This window comes from Montipora capricornis, chromosome 8 (genome assembly GCF_036669925.1).
Source record: "Montipora capricornis isolate CH-2021 chromosome 8, ASM3666992v2, whole genome shotgun sequence".
Taxonomy (NCBI): domain Eukaryota; kingdom Metazoa; phylum Cnidaria; class Anthozoa; order Scleractinia; family Acroporidae; genus Montipora; species Montipora capricornis.
In genome coordinates, this window is record NC_090890.1 from 17,984,861 (window position 1) to 18,004,860 (window position 20,000).

General features: G+C 37.9%; 1 protein-coding gene across 2 annotated transcripts in view; it reads right to left on the reverse strand.

The window, feature by feature from the left end:
• The window catches only part of LOC138014436 (clusterin-associated protein 1-like), a 70,197-nt gene extending 55,136 nt beyond the window's left edge, over positions 1-15,061 (reverse strand). The window contains exons 1-6 of one of the 2 annotated variants that reach the window (XM_068861505.1): positions 14,918-15,061; positions 13,250-13,375; positions 3,554-3,604; positions 2,696-2,791; positions 2,159-2,242; positions 1,921-2,054 (exon numbers count right to left, since the gene is read on the reverse strand). In XM_068861505.1, the coding sequence (XP_068717606.1) occupies positions 1,921-2,054; positions 2,159-2,242; positions 2,696-2,791; positions 3,554-3,604; positions 13,250-13,375; positions 14,918-14,920 (494 nt within the window). In that variant the 5' untranslated portion in view covers positions 14,921-15,061. Of the gene's footprint in view, positions 1-1,920; positions 2,055-2,158; positions 2,243-2,695; positions 2,792-3,553; positions 3,605-13,249; positions 13,376-14,793; positions 14,818-14,917 lie in introns of those variants that run through there. The other variant, XM_068861506.1, reaches the window with a different exon arrangement.
• Between the last annotated feature and the right edge of the window lie 4,939 nt (positions 15,062-20,000).

Genomic DNA, 20,000 nt, shown 5'->3' on the forward strand with positions numbered 1-20,000 from the left:
TCAATGGATAAAAATTGTTTGAAATTTATTCCAATCACTTTCTTTTCTTGCAGGTATAGGTGCAAAAATTATGCACAACGCCACTGCCAAAACAAAATTTAACCATGAGTTTTCTGCTTGTCGAAATACACAAAACCGCAAGAGTAATTTAGTTAATTGACTATCATGTTTCATGGGAGAACAAACAAGGTCAAATTGTGTACAAAAGTGCTCTTTCGAAAACTTTCACTGAAAGATAACTTACACAACACAAGAAAAGCAACAAAGAAAATCGCTGGAGGTATTCTCACATTTTTGCGGAATATAAACACACGATCGGATTGATTTATTTGTTGAAGATACGTCTGATCTTCCGATGTATGCCGAAGGCAAAAATTCCTTCGATTACCAATTTACTTTAGGGCAAAAAACTTGTTATTTGCAAAAAATCCATCGGTTGAACAATATAAAGCTAAATTCGGGAGATAATCAATGCCCATTATGGCGTTAATTGCTACGAAGGCCTTTAATTCTGCACGGCTTACTCCATGAAACAAGGCAATGCGTTCGGGCATTTTAAGAGTTTTTGACAGGCATACCTACTCGTTTCATTTACCATTAATTCCCATAGGTCATCTCCTATGAAAACTAAGAAAAATATTTAATTCATTACGATTATCTAAAACAAAATAAAGAGCAGTAGCTGCCACGAAATCTGGAACTTGAATATTATCAAGCTGATCATTCCAGCAAGCTTCTTGTTTATCATCGGTTGCTTGGTTTTCACCGTCTTCTTCGTCACTTTTAAAGCCATCTAAACCAAAATTGTTGTCTCTAGTATCCCCTCCTCTTACAGGAAAACCATAAAAGATCCCTTAGATCCTCCTAATCCGAAAAAAAAAGCATGAATCTCCCCATCGTTTGATGCGTTATCTGGGGCATCGGCTGCTGTCTTCGCGTAATTTTATCCCCCGATCGAAATGGCAAAAAGCCAGCCCTTGTGGAGTCTCTTATCAGCTGTCAAAATATGCTCACAAGACGACAAATGATTGGTCAATTATCCTACTAAATCTCCATGACAACAAAAAATTTAGATTTACTAAGGGAGACTGGGTAGAGGCCTAAGATAAACTCTGATCAAGACGCCATTTTGTTTAGGTAATTCAGGGGTTGTCGCGCGCGGCCGGTTATGGCCGGTTTAGGTGTCAATGGGTATTCTAATTGGTCAATGATCAAAGGATCAATCAAACGCTGGATGGCACAATTTTTGTGTGATTACATGTACATGATATGCATGCATTACTTATGATTAACTACAACAGGCTTTCTCAAGATTTTTCATTTCTGTTGTTAATAAGTAATCACAAAACTTGCTTTTTCTTGTTCAATCTCATGTAAAAAATGCTAAAAAATCCCTTCAAATGCAACAAATTGAACTCACCCAATTTTGCTTTGATTTTTTTTTGCTGTATGGTGAATTTTAGAAGCTTCTTTCCACCGGGGTTGATGTTTAAATGTAAATGGCCACAGGAAAACAAAAGTCAAAAGGAGCCAGCGAAGTAAAAAGACAAAAGGGAAAGAGTGTGCTAAGTCTTCAGATGGTTACCATATACATTATGAGAAATGACTGCATCAAGTAAACGTTTTGAGATCATCGCAGTTAGCAGTAACAAAAGAAAAATTTAATGTTTCAGACTTTCCTTTCGTTACTGCTACAGTAGCATTCAAAATTAATGTCTATCTTAAACACATTGTTCCTCCAAAATGACTGTATTTAATGTAATTAATACTGTTCAGATTAAAGGTATAGCTTCATTGGATGCCATATTTCCAATAGGGAAGTTCTTGATTGAAGGTTTACCATGACCAAAAGAAAGCGATGCTGGTAAGAACACAGACCTGATGGAAAGCAAATTTCCCTCAGAGTTTTTTCCTTGTTACCTGACAGTCTCTAAACTTCGTAATCTCTTCTGGTTTCTTTCTAGTTCTTGCTTTTTCTTTTCAATTTTAGCTTCCAGGTTAGCTTCATCAGAAGCAATGTTGTCAAGCATTTGATTTGTCTTCTTTATGTCACTCTAAATGAAAAACAACGTCTCCGAGTAAATTACTTGAATTGTTTGAAACAGTAAAATATGGACAGAATTTACACCATACATTTTAAATAAAAAAATTAGCTGACCTGAACCAAAATAACGCTCTTCTTTATTCCATTTTCCAACTCATTAAGCTCAAGCGGCTTGGCAATTGCACTGGTCCGAAGCTCCTGGAGACAACAAAGGTGAATCCATTTAGAAAGTATCAAAGAATGCCAAGATTGGTTACATTTTATTGTTTGGGTGGAGTTAAATCAATACCTGGCGTATTTATTCTGTCATGTGTTCCTTTTTGTGTAATGTGGAGTCCACTATACGGTCTAATATTTTCTGGAATTTATAATATAATATATTTAGTTCTTTGGCAATAAATGTCTTACTCTTTCACTCAATGTTGTAGTCATATTAAAGACATTTGAATTGCCCCTGTCTTGGCATTGACCACCATAAGAGTAACCTGGATAATCCTAAAGCTGCCATTTAGTCCTTTGTGGTTACAACTCACAAAAAATTAAATTACATTAGTTTACATTAAACGTTTAACTTTTGGAAGAAATTTAAAACAGCTTGTCACGCAGCAGAGATGTCAAAAATATAAATTACAATTATTAGTATTAACTAACCCTTAGTTCCACTTCACGACCAAGTAAGTCATAAAGTGCTGCTCCCCTTGATGTTATCTCTGATGCAAGTTGGCGAGATGCTTTTAAATCACTAATCTGAAAGGATCAAACATAAAAAAGTTAAGTAACACTGAATCAGAATTATCAACGGCAGTGATACACACATGTTCATCAAAGGGTTGAGAGTAAAACTGTGCTACTTTGAGACAAGTCTGTGGACAGCTTGATAGTAAAAACATGACTGTTTATATCTCCTAATAACCAGGTTTGAGGGCTTTACCATAAGTTACATCCCACATTTTCCCAATTCAACAAGAAAAAACAAGGAGACATAAATTACACTGTGGCTTGAAAAACGAGATAAGTATAAAGTTTTTTTTTTTAAAGCGTTATCTTTCTAAGATGTTTGGTAAGAACCAAAACGAAATTTTAAAGTTTGTGGGCCACAATGTCGAGTATGACTTACTGACTTGGCCATCATAGCAAAACGAGAAGTTAAAGAAATGGCATGTCAAGTTGCTTCTTATCAGAACAAACCAAGCATGCCATAAAAGGCAAGCTGTTAATCGTGCTTTGAGAAAAATTTCACATTACAAAGACATTCATACTTAAAATTACAAAATAATCTTCACGATATTTACTGTTCGTAGTTTATATTCCAATTTCATAAGCAAGAATCAGCCGTTGATTGGTTGTCTCCATGTTACTTAAAAATGACCTCTAATACTGTTACAATTAAAAATAATAATCAAAAACCTCTGACAGATGTGTTTGACCTACACCTGTAGCCAGTAAAAGGATCTCAGATTAATACAATGGTAAGATTTTAAAATTAGGAATTAATTAAAAGTAACTCACTCTGGATGAGATATCAAATCTTAAAGAGCTCACAGTTGATTCTTCAGGCGTCTATGGAGTTTCAAAGACATCGCATTGTTAGTACATATGACAGCCAGAATAGTTACAATGTATTGGTATTTCTATACTGAGTTAAAGCAGTCAACTGACAGTCAACTGGCAAACATGACAGCTCATCACAGTTGTTATCGCCTAAAATAAACAACAAGGGAAGAAGCCAATAAAAATAGGACTGGAAGCCCCAAACCATACATGTAATTCTATCTACCAACATACAATTCCCAAATAATTTGGGACTTGTTTAAATAAGCATTGATCATAGAGAGCAAACAAGAAGATCTTATAACCGTGCTTTGAAAAGTTATCCGTTTTTTTACCACTATAGTCGCAACGTAGTGCACATTCCAAAGCAGTCCCTGTTGATTCACTGATGACTATAGACACAAAATCACCTGATAAATCTGTAGCACAACAACTGTCAACAACGACTTCACACGAACTTATTGCACCATCACTTATAGCCGTTGTGAAATCTCTGACTGCACCATCAGTCATAGTAAAGTAGTCGTTGTAAAATATCAGATAATGTAATGGTCTCAATTAATCTGGAACTTTCTTCGGGACATGTATGGGTATGAATGATACGATAACACTATTAACAACTTACAGTTTTCTTCTTTAAAAGTGACAACTAAATTTAGTTAGTTTTTTACACAAGTAAGAGGTAAGCAAAGTAGTCACATGAGTCATGTAATTCAAGAATTACGTTATCCATGGCTATCTTTAGTACGGTGGTAATTTCCCTACCAATGAAAGTTGCAACGTCGACAGATTCAATTCCATGGATGGCGTAATGGCTTTTTATGTATTCAATACTCGCTTCGAATCAAGCGCTTCAACAACACAAAAAGGCAGAATATTTTGTACTACATTAAGTGTAGAATATTCATAAAATCTTAAGTACATTAACGTTTTAACTGCTTTTGGCAAATAAACATCATAAGTTGTGTGATTTGAAGTCCCATTGACTATATGGCTGAGTGGAAGTTTGGGTCTGCTCACCAAAAAAACTAAAAAAAAAAGATCTTTACGATCTTATAACTGCACTTTGAAAATTTCCCTGTTTCTTTAAGCACTATAGTCACAACATAGTGCACATTCCAAACCAGTCCTTTTTGATTCATTGATTACTGTAGACACCACACAGGGCTGTGCCCAGAAAAAAAAATTATGACTGAGGCAGAGATTTAGATGGTGCCATAGAAAGTGATAAAAGACCTTGCCTTGATGGTATGTGGGTCTCATTAGTTGCTAATGCAAGTTCAGAGCAGCTAAAGAACTACATTACATGCTCTAAGAAAACAAGGAAAGTACTTCCATCAGTTGTAAACAAAGCAGTAGCTGAATTTGAAGGAAGCACTGACAATTCAGTGAGAAGTGTAAAGATTCTTTAATGTAAAGGTTTAATCAGCAAAGAAAAATACAAATCTGTTAGGCAAAGCTTGTGCATGAAGTCTAATGGAAATAGTGCTCATAGAAGCAGCATTAAGGTTTCAGGAGTGAGAGTACCTAAAATTCTAACTTATGAAAAGGTTATTTCCTTTCTCAAATCTGTTGAAATTGGTACAGTGTTGGATATGAAATCTGAATTCTGTGGGAGCCTGGGGGAAGATGAACAAGTAGAAGGAGCTTTCAGGCAACTAGAAGAATTTCTACTTGAACTTGCAAATTTGTACATTCATGTTGCTAAAGTCTTAAGCGAGGATGGATCACCTTTTCTTCATCATTTTAACGAGGCCCCATACAATTTCAAACTAGCCATAGGTGCTGATGGGGCACCGTTTGGCAAGGACGATGAGGCTACTGCATGGCTTCTTTCTTTCATTAATGTAGGGGAACGAATTGCTAGCCAGAATGAGAATTTCCTTCTTGCTGGAGCTAATTGCTCCGAGTCTCATGTTGTCATGAAGCTTAATGTTTCTGACATTGCTTATGTTGAGAGTAAGAAGTATACTGTGGCAGGGTATCCCGTGCAATTTAAGTTCAAATTAGTCCCTTCTGACATGAAGTGGCTCGCAACATTTGCTGGTGAGTTAAGTAATGCAGCACATTACTTTTCTACCTTTGCAAATGTTCATGAAGCTAACAAAGACACTGTCAGTGGGTTAATTGGTGAGAGTGAGGAGTGTACATGGCAACCATGGAAATACAATGACAGGCTCTCTGCAGCATCCAGGGTGAAAGCAAAACAAAATGAGCTTGATGCCACACATCTAGCCCCCCTCAACCAAGCGTAGCAAACTTACCCAATTCATCAAAGGTCAGAAATCTAGGCAGGAATGTGAACCTATTATCGGACATTTGGTAGACTTTGCTGTAGCAGAACCATTGCATAATTCAAACAATGCTTGGCAGTATATCCATTGTTTACTTTTGGAGGAAGCAATTTCACGAAGTGACATTCCTGTGGCAGGTTGTGATGTATCAACCCTGCCTAATGAAACTCCACTTAAAAGATTCATGCTTTCAGTTAAGAATGAAGTTGGTGCATCTAGACTATATAAGAAGCTAAACAAGTGGCTCAAGGAAGGCAGAAAAAAGAAATTTGAATATCGTTTCACTGGGAAAGAAACCAAATGCTTTTGCCACAAATTTATGTTCTTTATTGATTCCCTAAGCAGAGAAAATGACACTGGGCCTGAATTACTTCGACTTGTTTCAATTGCATTTGCTGCCCTTCAATTGCGTGACGCAGTGTCAAAATTCAGTAGAGTTGAAACTGATGAAGCAATTTGCCAAGAGCTAGAGGTTCACTGCCAGTTATTCTTTAACACCTGTTCCCTTTTACTGAAATCAGTTAATCCTACAGTTTGGACTGTGGGATATGCAATTCCATTTCACAACAAAGCATGTAACCCTGTCATCATTTGCAGGGCACGCTACCCTCACAACTCGCTGGAGGTTAGTTATGCGCCATGAGTACATTAGCTCTATCTGGCTTAGAAAAACAGACCCATTCCACTTTCGTTATGTCAAGTGCAAGGACAAGTACACACCTAAAGAGGCTCACCTCCCTGGGTTTTGTTACTGTGGTTTTAAAATGGGTGAAAACCAAGCAAATGTGTTTATTGTTCATCAAGCCTTTATAAGGCTGTTTACAGATCTGCACACAATGCAGAACTTGATAAAGAAATCTGCAACATGCTCAGTGTATTTTTCTAGCGATTTCAGCCTCACGTTCTGCTTTCCAAGCAGATTTGCAGCATGCTTATTGTGAAACTTCTTGTAAAACCTCACTGGACTGTTTATTCTTACATTTGTATTTTTGGGAGCAACATTATGAGACAGAATTGTCAATTTAACTCATTGTTGAACACAACTTATAAATTATTAGTCTTGGAGCTTAACATATTTCATTGCTTTCTTGGTTTGACAACTGATGTAAACATTATAACATGTCAATTATGAAACTTTTGATCAATATTCTTTCAGAATGTTCATGGATTGTTTCTTATCAATAAACTTTGTTGTAAAGAAAAAGTCTGTTTATGATTAATTCACTTATTGGCAGGGAGGGCTGGGAGCAACATTATGAGACAGAATTGTCAATTTCACTCATTCCATGTTGAACGCAATTATTAGATGAATGAAGGGGTAGTTTCTAAAGAAACTGTGGTGCTGCGTCGGCCGGGAAGTAGTATACAAAAATTTGGTTTTATCAACGGAGTTGATAATGTAAATTGGCCACCGTACAGAGATTCTAAAAGCTGACGTTTCGAGCGTTAGCCCTTCGTAAGAGCGAATCGAGGGATTATGGGTTACGAGTAGTTTTTATAGTAGAGTAGGAGCTATGCTATTGGTGGTAACATGGCAACGTGAAAAATAGGAATATATTAGTTAAATGAAACGCGTTCGCTAATACCGTGAGGATTAAGGGTGCCGATTTGAAAGATGAATTTTTGTTCCAGATTCTTGCGGCTTTCCGTCGTACCTAGATGTAGGGAAAGGCCGCAGATAGCCATGTGTTTTTTGGAGTAGTTAGGCAGATTAAAATGGCGAGCGACTGGCTTGGATGCATCCTTGTCATTCTTCTCAACATCGCGAAGGTGTTCGCGGAATCGGTCACCTAGTCGTCTACCTGTCTCACCAATGTATAATTTATTGCATAACGTGCAGGTTATGCAATAAATGACATTTGCGGAGGTACATGTGAAACGATCGGTGATATGAACAGATCGCTTAGGTCCCGATATCTTGCTAGTGTTAACAATGAAAAGACAAGTTTTGCATCGTGAGCGCGCGCATTTGAAAGTGCCGGGTTGCTCGTTAGTTTTGAGCGCGCTTCTAACTAAAAAGTTGCCTACGTTTTTGTCGCGTTTGAATGAAACAAGTGGAGGTTGCGAAAAGATTCTACCAGTCTCGGGATCATTTTGGAGTAATTTAAAATTACTACGAATGATGCTTTTGACTGCGTGATTATGAGGATGGAAAGTGAGGGTGAATGGAATTCTGTCATTCTTATCTTTTTGTGACGTTTGTAGTGATGACTGTCGATCAAATTGTTGGGCGCGATGATGGCCCGCTTTGACCACAGAGACAGGATAGCCACGTTTTTCGAAGAACTGGCACATCTCCTCTGATTTGCTGGAAAAATCGGAGTCATCACTACATAGACGTCGAAGTCTAAGAAATTGAGAATAAGGGATGGAGTTCTTGACATGTGATGGATGTGACGATGAATACAACAAATAACTGTGTGAATCAGTAGGTTTGTAGTGCACACTAGTACATAGCACGTTGCCTCTAATAGAAACTTTGATATCTAGAAAAGCCAATGAAGTTTCCGAAATTTCCCAGGTATATTTAAGAGCCGGATAAAAAGAGTGGATGGAGGTTATAAATTGATCGAGTTCTTCTCTGCTGGATGAAATAGCGCCGATACAGTCGTCGATGTAACGGCCGTAGAGTTCAGGTTTGGGGCCGTTGTACTGATTAAACAATTGGTGTTCAACATATCCTACAAAAAGATTGGCATAGCTAGGTCCCATTCCAGCAGAGAAGAACTCGATCAATTTATAACCTCCGTCAACTCTTTTCATCTGGCTCTTAAATATACCTGGGAAATTTCGGAAACTTCATTGGCTTTTCTAGATATCAAAGTTTCTATTAGAGGCAACGTGCTATGTACTAGTGTGCACTACAAACCTACTGATTCACACAGTTATTTGTTGTATTCATCGTCACATCCATCACATGTCAAGAACTCCATCCCTTATTCTCAATTTCTTAGACTTCGACGTCTATGTAGTGATGACTCCGATTTTTCCAGCAAATCAGAGGAGATGTGCCAGTTCTTCGAAAAACGTGGCTATCCTGTCTCTGTGGTCAAAGCGGGCCATCATCGCGCCCAACAATTTGATCGACAGTCATCACTACAAACGTCACAAAAAGATAAGAATGACAGAATTCCATTCACCCTCACTTTCCATCCTCATAATCACGCAGTCAAAAGCATCATTCTTAGTAATTTTAAATTACTCCAAAATGATCCCGAGACTGGTAGAATCTTTTTGCAACCTCCACTTATTTCATTCAAACGCGACAAAAACGTAGGCAACTTTTTAGTTAGAAGCGCGCTCAAAACTAACGAGCAACCCGGCACTTTCAAATGCGCGCGCTCACGATGCAAAACTTGTCTTTTCATTGTTAACACTAGCAAGATATCGGGACCTAAGCGATCTGTTCATATCACCGATCGTTTCACATGTACCTCCGCAAATGTCATTTATTGCATAACCTGCACGTTATGCAATAAATTATACATTGGTGAGACAGGTAGACGACTAGGTGACTGATTCCGCGAACACCTTCGCGATGTTGAGAAGAATGACAAGGATGCATCCAAGCCAGTTGCTCGCCATTTTAATCTGCCTAACCACTCCAAAAAAACCATGGCTATCTGCGGCCTTTCCCTACATCTAGGTACGACGGAAAGCCGCAAGAATCTGGAACAAAAATTCATCTTTCAAATCGGCACCCTTAATCCTCACGGTATTAACGAACGCTTTTCATTTAACTAATATATTCCTATTTTTCACGTTGCCATGTTACCACCAATAGCGTAGCTCCTACTCTACTATAAAAACTACACGTAACCCATAATCCCTCGATTCGCTCTGACGAAGGGCTAACGCTTGAAACGTCAGCTTTTAGAATCTCTGTACGGTGGCCAATTTACATTATCAACTCTGTTGATAAAACCAAATTTTTATAAATTATTAGTGTTGGAGCTTAACATACAATTGTATTTCATTGCTTTCTTGGTTTCAGTAGAGTTGAAACTGATGAAGCAATTTGCCAAGAGCTAGAGGTTCACTGCCAGTTATTCTTAACATACAATTGTATTTCATTGCTTTCTTGGTTTGACAACTGATGTAAAAATTATAACATGTCAATTATGAAACTTTTGATCAGTATTCTTTCAGAACGTTCATGGATTGTTTCTTATCAATATACTTTGTTGTAAAGAAAAAGTCTGTTTATGATTAATTTACTTAGAAAAGCAATGTAGTTCACATCATTTATTGGCAGGGAGGGCTGGTATATGAAGAAAATCAGGACTGAGAACATTTTTGTGGGCAATAAACATTTCTTAACCCCATTCAATTTAGTAGATAGGCTGATAGTAAAAAAATATTGTGCAAAGTATACCTGACTGACTATTTACCCTCTTAGAAACATAATCACAAAAGTTAAGAATTAGCAGGATAAAAATAAAGGACTTTCTTTGTCCTTACAGACCTTATAAAGAGGCCCTAAATAACTCCAGGCAGTATATTAAAATCAAACATTTAACTGATGCCACAGACTAAATCCCTATATAGCAATAATTCACAACACTCAACCACGGTAAAAGGAATGTTGAGGAACACCTACTCTGTTCCAGTGGCCATAACTGAGAGACAAAGTAAGCATTTCTAGGTTCTTAGAGTACTTTATCTTTACTGGCCTGGCTGCATCGACCAACACTCGACTATATCCACCGTCTTGCTCCACTTTTATTAGCACTTCTGTCTTCTCCAGCTGACGTCGAAACTTGTTGCTCCAAGACATTATAAGACTGTTGAAATGATCTTCTTCTGTTATTATTAATTCCTCCACGTGATTAGTACTTCTGGTCACCTGTCCCCAGCCATAGGCAATAACAGTTGTCTTTAAGGTATCAAACAGCTCAAGTAGTAGGCTTCTTCTAAGTGTTATTCCCCAGGGGTTGCGAAGTGACGGAGAACGTTTCAGCATTCTACAGATGCTTTTATTCCACCTGTAAACCTCTCTTGCGAGCATTCTTGAGGGCTGTGCCAGATAAAACTTGTAACGTTGTTGTTCTGGAAACGTGTGGTGTTTAACTACGGTTCTTGAAAGCTTTAAAAGTTCATCGCCAATTTTTGTCGCTAACTTCTTATCTGGTGCATTAGCAATATAAGAAGTAACAGTATCGTGTATATTCACGATGAGTTCCGCCATATTGGATAAGTAAACAACACTTTTGCGAAAACCCGCTGAGCAAAAGTAGTTACTGCGGGCTAACGAGCGTGCCGATTTTAATCCCTCGCCAGCCCGGCGTGATTATTCCACTCGCGCCTGTTGGATATGAGGTGACTATAGCCAACTCGGCACATGCTTTGTGCCTTGTTGGCTATCTATCATCTCATATCCAACAAGTGCTCGTGAAATAATATTATTGTTAAATATCCCTTGAAACCTTCAAGTCATGTATGGTGTGACAATAGTAACAACATCTTGTTACTCAATAACTGGTGTTGCAAATGATACCAATAATTTTTTGTTACGTGGGACAGTGTTGTAGTTCGTATTATCTTTCCCGAGTGTAGAAAAAAGGAAAGAACCTTAAAAGATATTGTAAGAATCTTGTAATCTTGATTTGTATAAAGTCATGTAAGATGATAACTAAGAATCTTACATTTAATTGCAAGATTCTTGTAAGATAATGCCAATACAGTGTAAATTGTAAGATCGTAAGATGCTTGCAATATCTTGCAAGAATCTTACTTACCAGTAAGAAGTAAGATTAGATCTTAGCAAGAAACTTGATAAGAATCTTACTAAGATCTTAATAAGATTTCCACCTTCGTAATAGAAATGAGAACAAGGAAATTCCAATTGTTATATGTGCCCTTGGAGTTATAAAAATCCCAGGCAACAGCAATCAAGGGGAAATCCAATAGATAGCACTTTTGGAAACAGCACACACTCTAAGAGGGGTCCTTTCAACTAAGTGAATGGAACAAACACTCCACTAGTGCCTTAGGATCATGGTTTCGTCTTGGCCCTAAAAGTTTCTTCCTGGCAGTGATGTTTTCCCACCCACCCACGCAGGGAGAGCGGTGGATGAGTACAACTGTACATGTGAGCAAAGAAAAAAGGACTACATAGCTAAATTTAGGACAGTAATAAGAAATAATTATTAATGGTAGTGAGGAGAGAAGAATGTCAGCACAATGTTGGTGAGAAGGGAGAAACTCCTACAGCATTCAGAGTCAACAAAACATGACAGAAAGGCAATTTTAACAACTGGAGGGAAAAAGCATTGCATGGTCAAATTACAAGAGGACAGTTGACTTATTGACTAAATGTATGTCTTGCGTTTCCCGTACACTTCTTTTGTGCTCTATCCGCTTCCTGTGTGTTACAACAGAACTGATCACTGGCAAAGTTTCTTTATTTGTTAAATATGGTTATCGAAAATTAGACTACCAGTATGTCACTGTGTGATACAGTTGCAGTCTAGATCTATACCCACGTTACACCCTTGTTCCAGAATTATCCTGTAGCTCAGTGGTGAGAGCATCGTTGGTTCAAATCCCATCTGGTGCTCAAAATTTTCCCGAGTTTCCATTTGATGATGCTCAATATCTTTCGTGTGTTCTCTTCAAATTGCATTGATAGTTTAATATTGTAAATACGATTCATGACCTTAAGGAGTCCTTTACCTTTGCATTTCCACTTTAAAACTCATTTTCGATCAATATTATATAATTTCAAACTTTCCCTGATGTAGGATTAATACCATGATGAACTTTTTCTTTCATGGAACTTTTAGCCTGGATGTTTCCTTAACAACCTTACACTAGCACATTAATGCAAAGTATAATTCCCATAGACTTAACTGATTAGAGTGTAAAGAGAAGTGCTAGTTTTTTACCCCATATGAACCATGTGAGCATTAGCCCTACTAATGGAAATGGGCCCACACAAGGACAGAGAAAAACTCTGACAAGGGTGGGAATAGAACCCACAACCTTCGGGTTAGATCACCGGTACTCTTAACCGACTGAGCTACAAGGTTAGATGGGAGCAGGCCATAATTGGGAACTGAAGATGTTGAAGCCATGGCGATGGACATGTACAAGTATAAGGAAGGATTACAAATGTTGGCTGTGTAGGGCTAACGCTCACATGGTTCATATGGGGTACAAAACTAGCACTTCTCATTACACTCTAATCAGTTTTAAAAGTCTGTTCAAATATAAGTGCTACACGGCCAACGTTTGTAAAAACATAACCCTTCCTTATAATTCCCATAATTTGAAACTGCATCTTTTGCAAGATGGAAGCTAGAATGACTGTGTACATGTTCATGTACAATGTTGTTAAATGTTACATTTACTGTATTACCTCATTTGCTGCATTTGCCTTCATAGCACTGTACAAAACAGACGTTACTTTAAGTAACTCTTTTACAGCATATCCATCAGCACCATAGAGCTTCTTTGTGTTCAGCTTGATATGTGCTTTGGTTGCCTGAACATCAGAAATATTGATAAATATAACAATGCAAGTTTTAAAGTGCCAGTCTTTTAACGCAATTTGACCTTATCAAACTTGTGCAATAAAAAAGACAGGAGAGCGTGGTGAAAATACTATCTGTCAATAACCAACAAATAATAGGATATAGTAGAAAATATAATGAGAAATTCAACAAACAAATGATAACTCTAATTTAATATTTAAAGGGGAACTGAAAGCAAAAAAATAAGCATTTTTTATTTACACTTTAGACCTGCATGCCCAATAATGTTTTCAACTTTTTTTCTGGCATATCCATCCTTTTTCCACCTAAAAAAATGCTTTTATTTAAAATATTCTGATTTTGGGCCATCAGCATTGCGGCTCAGAAAGGAGGAGTCAGCATTCATTTTTGCAGCTTTTGACGTATGATATGGGGAAGACATGCAAGAACGCCCCATATAGAAGCAGCGTTTTTGACTGATGTACTTTGTCGTGAATATTGAGTCCACAAAGAAACAGATATCCACAGCAGCACTTGTTTAGAACTCCTGATTATGAAATCTCTGTTCCCCATATCATACATCACAGCAGGGTGCTGATTTAATTTTTGAGCCCGCAGAAACAGCGGGAAAAGCCCAAATTTAAATGTAATTTACTCGCAAAAAACAGAAAACGCAAAGAAATAACCTAACACACTTAACTTTACTTAAGTTAGGCTTTCCAAAAACAATGTTGGAAAAATTGCTGATTTTGGCCTCCAGTTCTCCTTTAATAAAAAGCAAGATAATGGTTTATCAAAAACGGGTGATAAAAAAAATTTAGTTTGAAAATAATTATGAGAAAGTATAAATACTTATAATTTAATAACTAAAAATAATTTTATAGATTTACATGTATGACTGTTTGCTTGCTCACAGCAATAAAAAGTGAGTTTAACACTTTCGATAATGCACAGGAACACCCTGATCAGCTAATCCAGTGGAACATTTTAGATGCTCCTGATGTTCCTGAGAAACCTTTCATATCTTACAAGTACATGTACTATAGTCCTGACAAGTATGTATCCAAACACATTCAGCTATATAGCACCATGAAAATAAACAAACAGAAAATGAAGAGATTATTACTATAGCTATATGAAAGACATACATGTACATGTAATTATATAATTGAACTTCACAAGAATCATGTACTGTTAATACATTGTTTTATGAATGATACAGAACTACTACATTAACCAAAAAATGTGGACAAAATGCGTATATTTATAATTATGTGTAAAACCACACGCATATTCACATTTAAGTATACATGTATATTCCTGTACTTAGGCAGCAACAAAAAGAAAGCCTTAAAAATTCAGTCTTGAATGGGATTTGAGCCCTGCAACCTAGAACCCCTACAATAATGGTGCAAATTATGCTAATTACCTATTGGACTTTTCATGCCAACTGGGAGTTGATAATTTAGTGAATTCATAATATTTAAGCATGTAGACGATCTGGACAAGAAGAAACATACATGTACATTAATTTAAATTATGGAAACACATACCATAAACTGAGCTAATGATTTAATGAACAAAACTCTATCTTGCTCGGTATCGACATCTGATGGTAACTCAACATTTGGATCATACCTTTAAGGACAGAAAATTAATATTGTAACATGAAAAGAATTAGCCTATAAATTATTTTTGAAAAAGACAACATTTACCGTAATATTACTTATGGTGGCACCAAACATCCTCCTACACCTTTAATCATTTCCTTGATTTTAACTTTGTCTACTGCTAGACCATTTTAATGTTCAAAGGTTAAAAAGCCCCACTTGGCCAGTTAATTAATTAATTGATTAATTAAGAAGTTTCCGATTGCTGTCTGGTGGAGACAAGTTGCTCCTTGCTCCTCATCTACTGATAAGAAAATGATGGACGTCTTTAATAACAATGAAAACAAGAGCATGGATTAGTGAAAAATAATTGTTCATTTCCAATAGCCTCAATAGTGCCAAAAAGTAATTAAAATAATACTACTACTACTACTACTACTACTACTACTACTACTAATAATAATAATAATAATAATAATAACAATAATAATAATGATAATGATAATGATAATGATAATAATGATAATAATAATAATAATAATAATAATAATAATAATACAGAACACGGCTGATCTAGGGGAGACAACCCCAATAAAAAACTCACCATGTTGGTGGTATCCTCGTATACTAATGATGACAGGTAAAACAATAAATTTAGAGAACGGCGTAAATGATACCCAGGCATATGACATGGGTGTCTCGCCCGGCACGCCGATGGAGCAGCCAGAACTGGGTCATCATCAAGCTACTGCTCGCAGAGGATGGGGATATAGAATTAACAAGTTAGTCATGGAGTGTCATTATAGAAATACATGTATACCATCTAGAAGAGGCTACCGCAAGCGCATAGTCCTGAGCGTTGGGTAGCAAAACGGAGAATGTCGAGGGCTATATGAAGATCAATGTGGCCACGCATGGTGCACCATGTGTGGTGCTGAAGACAGTCTTGCTAGGATTGGTAAGAATCCTAAGAAGACACCTGGAGTGCTGAGACTGCTTGTTGCGGTCAGACTGGTACTCACCAGTGATTGTACGCTGTGGATGTACACTGTGGATGAAAACACCTAATAATAATTATAATAATAATAATATCGTTGTTCGAAGGCATATGATATGGTGCCCCATTTATGGATCCTGAAATGTCTGGAGATGGTTGGGGCTGCGAAGAATATGATCTCTGTAATCAGCAACAGCATGGTGAACTGGAAGACAGTATTGCCATCAGGAGGAATGGCTCTTGGGCAGGTGGACATTAGGAGAGGAATTTTTCAAGGTCACTCCTTGTCACCACTTACTGTTTATAGTGATCGTGTTACCCTTGACCCTAGTACTACGAGAAATGAGAGCTGGATACAAACTGGCAAAGGACATGAAGCCCATTAACAATCTACTATTCATGGATGATCTGAAGCTGTACGGAGCTAGCAAAGATCAACTAGACTCACTTGTTCAAGTAGTAAAGATCTTCTCGCAAGACATTAAGATGTCTTTTGGGCTAGACAAGTGTGCTGTCCTGGAAATGAGAGGGGAAGACAAGTTGGCAGTAGCACAATAGAACTACCCAACGACCAGCACATCGGGGAAATAGAGGAGGAAGGCTTCAAATACCTTGGCATCTTACAGTTGGAACAGACTCTCAACACCAAGAGTTAAGGCAAGATAACATCGGAGTATATCAGAAGAGTCAAGAAGTTGTGTAGATCAAAACTCAATTGAGGAAATTTGATTGATGGCATCAATACCTGAGCTGTAGGTGTAGTACGCTACAGTGCGGGGATTGTGGACTGGACAATGGAGGAGGTAGCCAACATGGATAGAAGAACTAGAAAGATCTTGGCAATGAATGGCTGTCTGCACACCAGGAGTAATGTTGCAAGGCTGTACCTGCCGAGAAAGGAAGGGGGAAGAGGACTGATTGGCATCAAGGAGAGTGTAAGAAGGTAGAGCAAATCCCTTCATGGCTACCTAAGAGAGATGCTTAAGCTGCGTTGAAAGAGAAAGTGATTGTTGAAGAAGAGAGTCTGCAGGACTATGAGAGCAGGAGGAAAGACAAGAAAGTTAAAAACTGGAACTGGAAGGAGAAAGCCTACATGGTGCATTTGTCCAACAAATATCAGATGAAGCTAGAGAGGGGTCTTGGAGATGGCCCAGAATGGATTCTTAAAAAAAGGAGACAGAAGGTTTGATTCTTGCTGCTAAGGAACAAGGTTTAAGAACAAACTCGATCAAGTACAGCATAGATAAGACCTCAGAGACACCACTGTGTAGATTGTGTGGCGATGCCACTGGAACAGTATGACACATTGTCAGTGGATGCAAGAAGCTTGCCCAGAGAGTATAGGAAGCGCCACCACAAGGTGGCCCTGCGGGTACACTAGGAGATGTGCAGGAAGTATGGGATAGGGTGTAGTGACAAGTGGTATGACCATCAACCCTTGCCAACTGCAGAAAATGGGGGAGTGAGGATTAACTGGGGCATGACTATCTACACAGACAAAGTGCTGAAACATAATCGGCCAGATATTACTCTTGTGTATTAAGACACACAGAAATATAGAACTTATTGACATAGCTGTGCCAGTGGACAAGAACATCACCAGAACTGAAGAGAAGGTTGAAAAGTACCAGGAACTAGCATTTGAAATCAGAAGGATTCATGGCGCGTCGAAAGTCACAATAATACCTATCGTGATTGGTGCTCTTGAAGCATATCAAAAGGTGCAAAGACCAGGTTTTGGCAAGCTACACTGTAGATGTACCTGACTTCCTTGGAAGTGTACAATTATCGGCCATCCTTGGAACTGCTCACCTGTTATGGAAAGTGTTGTGTCTCTAAGCTTCTGGGAGTGGCTGAGACACAATAACACATTATCCAGTGGAACAACTGCAGAGATTCAATAATAATAATAATAATAATATAATAATAACAAACAACAACAACAACAACAACAACAATAATAATAATAATTAAAGGAGAAAGTGGCATGAAAAGCGTAGAAGACACCACAAGTTGACAACAATCAATTTGGCTAATTACCTTAACAACAGCAATGACAAGAGAATCAAGTATGCAAGAACACTTGAGATGAATAGAATCACTGTCTCAAGGAAGAAGGTCAATATTTAAACAAGCAACCAAATACGCAGCAGAATACAACATTATCTGTAACTTTGATGATACAGGAACTACAATATCTGCCAGTAAAGACCCAACAGCTGCTATCGAGAACAAGAGGATTACAACACCTAGCCTACAGCGATAAAAGAGCTACTGAGATCAAAGATCACAGAAAAGTACACAAAAGAAGCAGAAGAACAGAAATGGCTTGGAGCTTACACCAACAAACAACGCCAAGACTTAAACAACTGTCTCCCACAGCCAACCAAATCCTGAAGAAATGGAAAAATATAACTCATATTGTCTACAGCGTAGAACAAGACCATACGACAAAAACTACTACCAACAAAGACATATCAGCAAAGTAAAGCACAGATGACCATCACAGACACCAATCGTAGAATGTGCCACACTGCTACAGAATCAACAACACATGTGCTTAGTGCCTACTCAAAGATTGCCCAGACACTCTACACAGCCAGGTGCGACAGGATGCTAAGGCCGATATACCACTGCTTACTGCATACAGTACCGTCTGGAAGTATTGACCCCTCGGGACAAGGCAATACCTGTCTTTGCCACGGGTAGTGGTTGCACGCCATCGAGGTATGCAAATTTTTTCCCTTGGTAAAACCGAGGTGCGATTTGCCGCGGTAAATCTGCCGCGAGAGATAAAGACGAGAAAATACTTCCTTACTGTAAAGATAACAAAGATACTGTTATTACCTACAGTGTAAGCGACAGCTGTGTTATACAACCAACAAAACACTCGTAGTTATCCAGGCTGTAATACGGTAGTGTGCGTGAGAAATTTCTTTGGTTTCGAAAAAGGTTCGATTGGTGTCTGTTTTCATCCAAGGCTGACCTTATGAAACTGAAATTCAAACTTGTGCGATCATCTTCCTTTTAATTATCTCGCCATTTTGGTGAAAAGCAAGTATTCCCTTCCACATATTATTGTTAAACTTGTCAAATTTCAATTTTAATTGATACATTCTTGCGAGGCATCGGAGCCTCTGTCGGTACTATTTTAAAACCAAACGTGCTGACGAAAATATTTAAGAATGGTTTTTTTTTTTCATCACTTTCATCAGCAATAAATTGTTATGTGTAATAGGCAGCATGTTGACTGTGCATGGAAAACAAATTTAGGAATAGACTGTGATTAGTGGAGAAATGAAGTCTCTTAATTATCTGAACCCTCATCGTTTGCATACAAATTATAAAGACGCAAAACCGGCAAGCAAAACAAACTTGGGACATTTGAAATTTCGCTAAAGAACGACATAATTCTTAACTTGACATAGTCTGATGTTCAAACCATCTTTGCTCCTGTGCTCACGTTACGCTTTCACAAGTAACTCTTTTGGCAGCTGGCTGTCCACTCGTGATGAATTTGCATAAGCCATGCCGATGTGCACCAATGATCAAATGCTTACGATGGCCCACAACTTTCACATCAAAACCAGATGCTCACAGCAAATTCTAATCAGTCGCAACAAATTCAAATCCACTCACAACATTGTTTTTTTTCTGAGTCAAATTAACCCATTCACACCTAAAAACTCGGCAGGCGTCGGACTGAGCAAAATTTATTAAGTTTCACTTTTAGGGGTCAATGGGTTAAGTTACTAGCTTTTTCTTCTACCTCAATGAATGAGAAACCATGTATTGTTGCACTGTAAGTCACCTTTGCTGAAGGTTCCAAGGTAAGTTTTCCCTTGCCATTTTGATACCACATTTCCTTAAAGGTCATTTCAAATGGCTAGGGAAAATTACCTGTCACGGCTGGAGCAGTAATTGGAACCTTCAGCAATGGTAGACTTACAGTGGAAACAAACCATGGTTTTCGTTTTGTTGAGGCAGAGAAAAAAAAAGCTAGTAACTTAACCCAAGAATAATATTTAC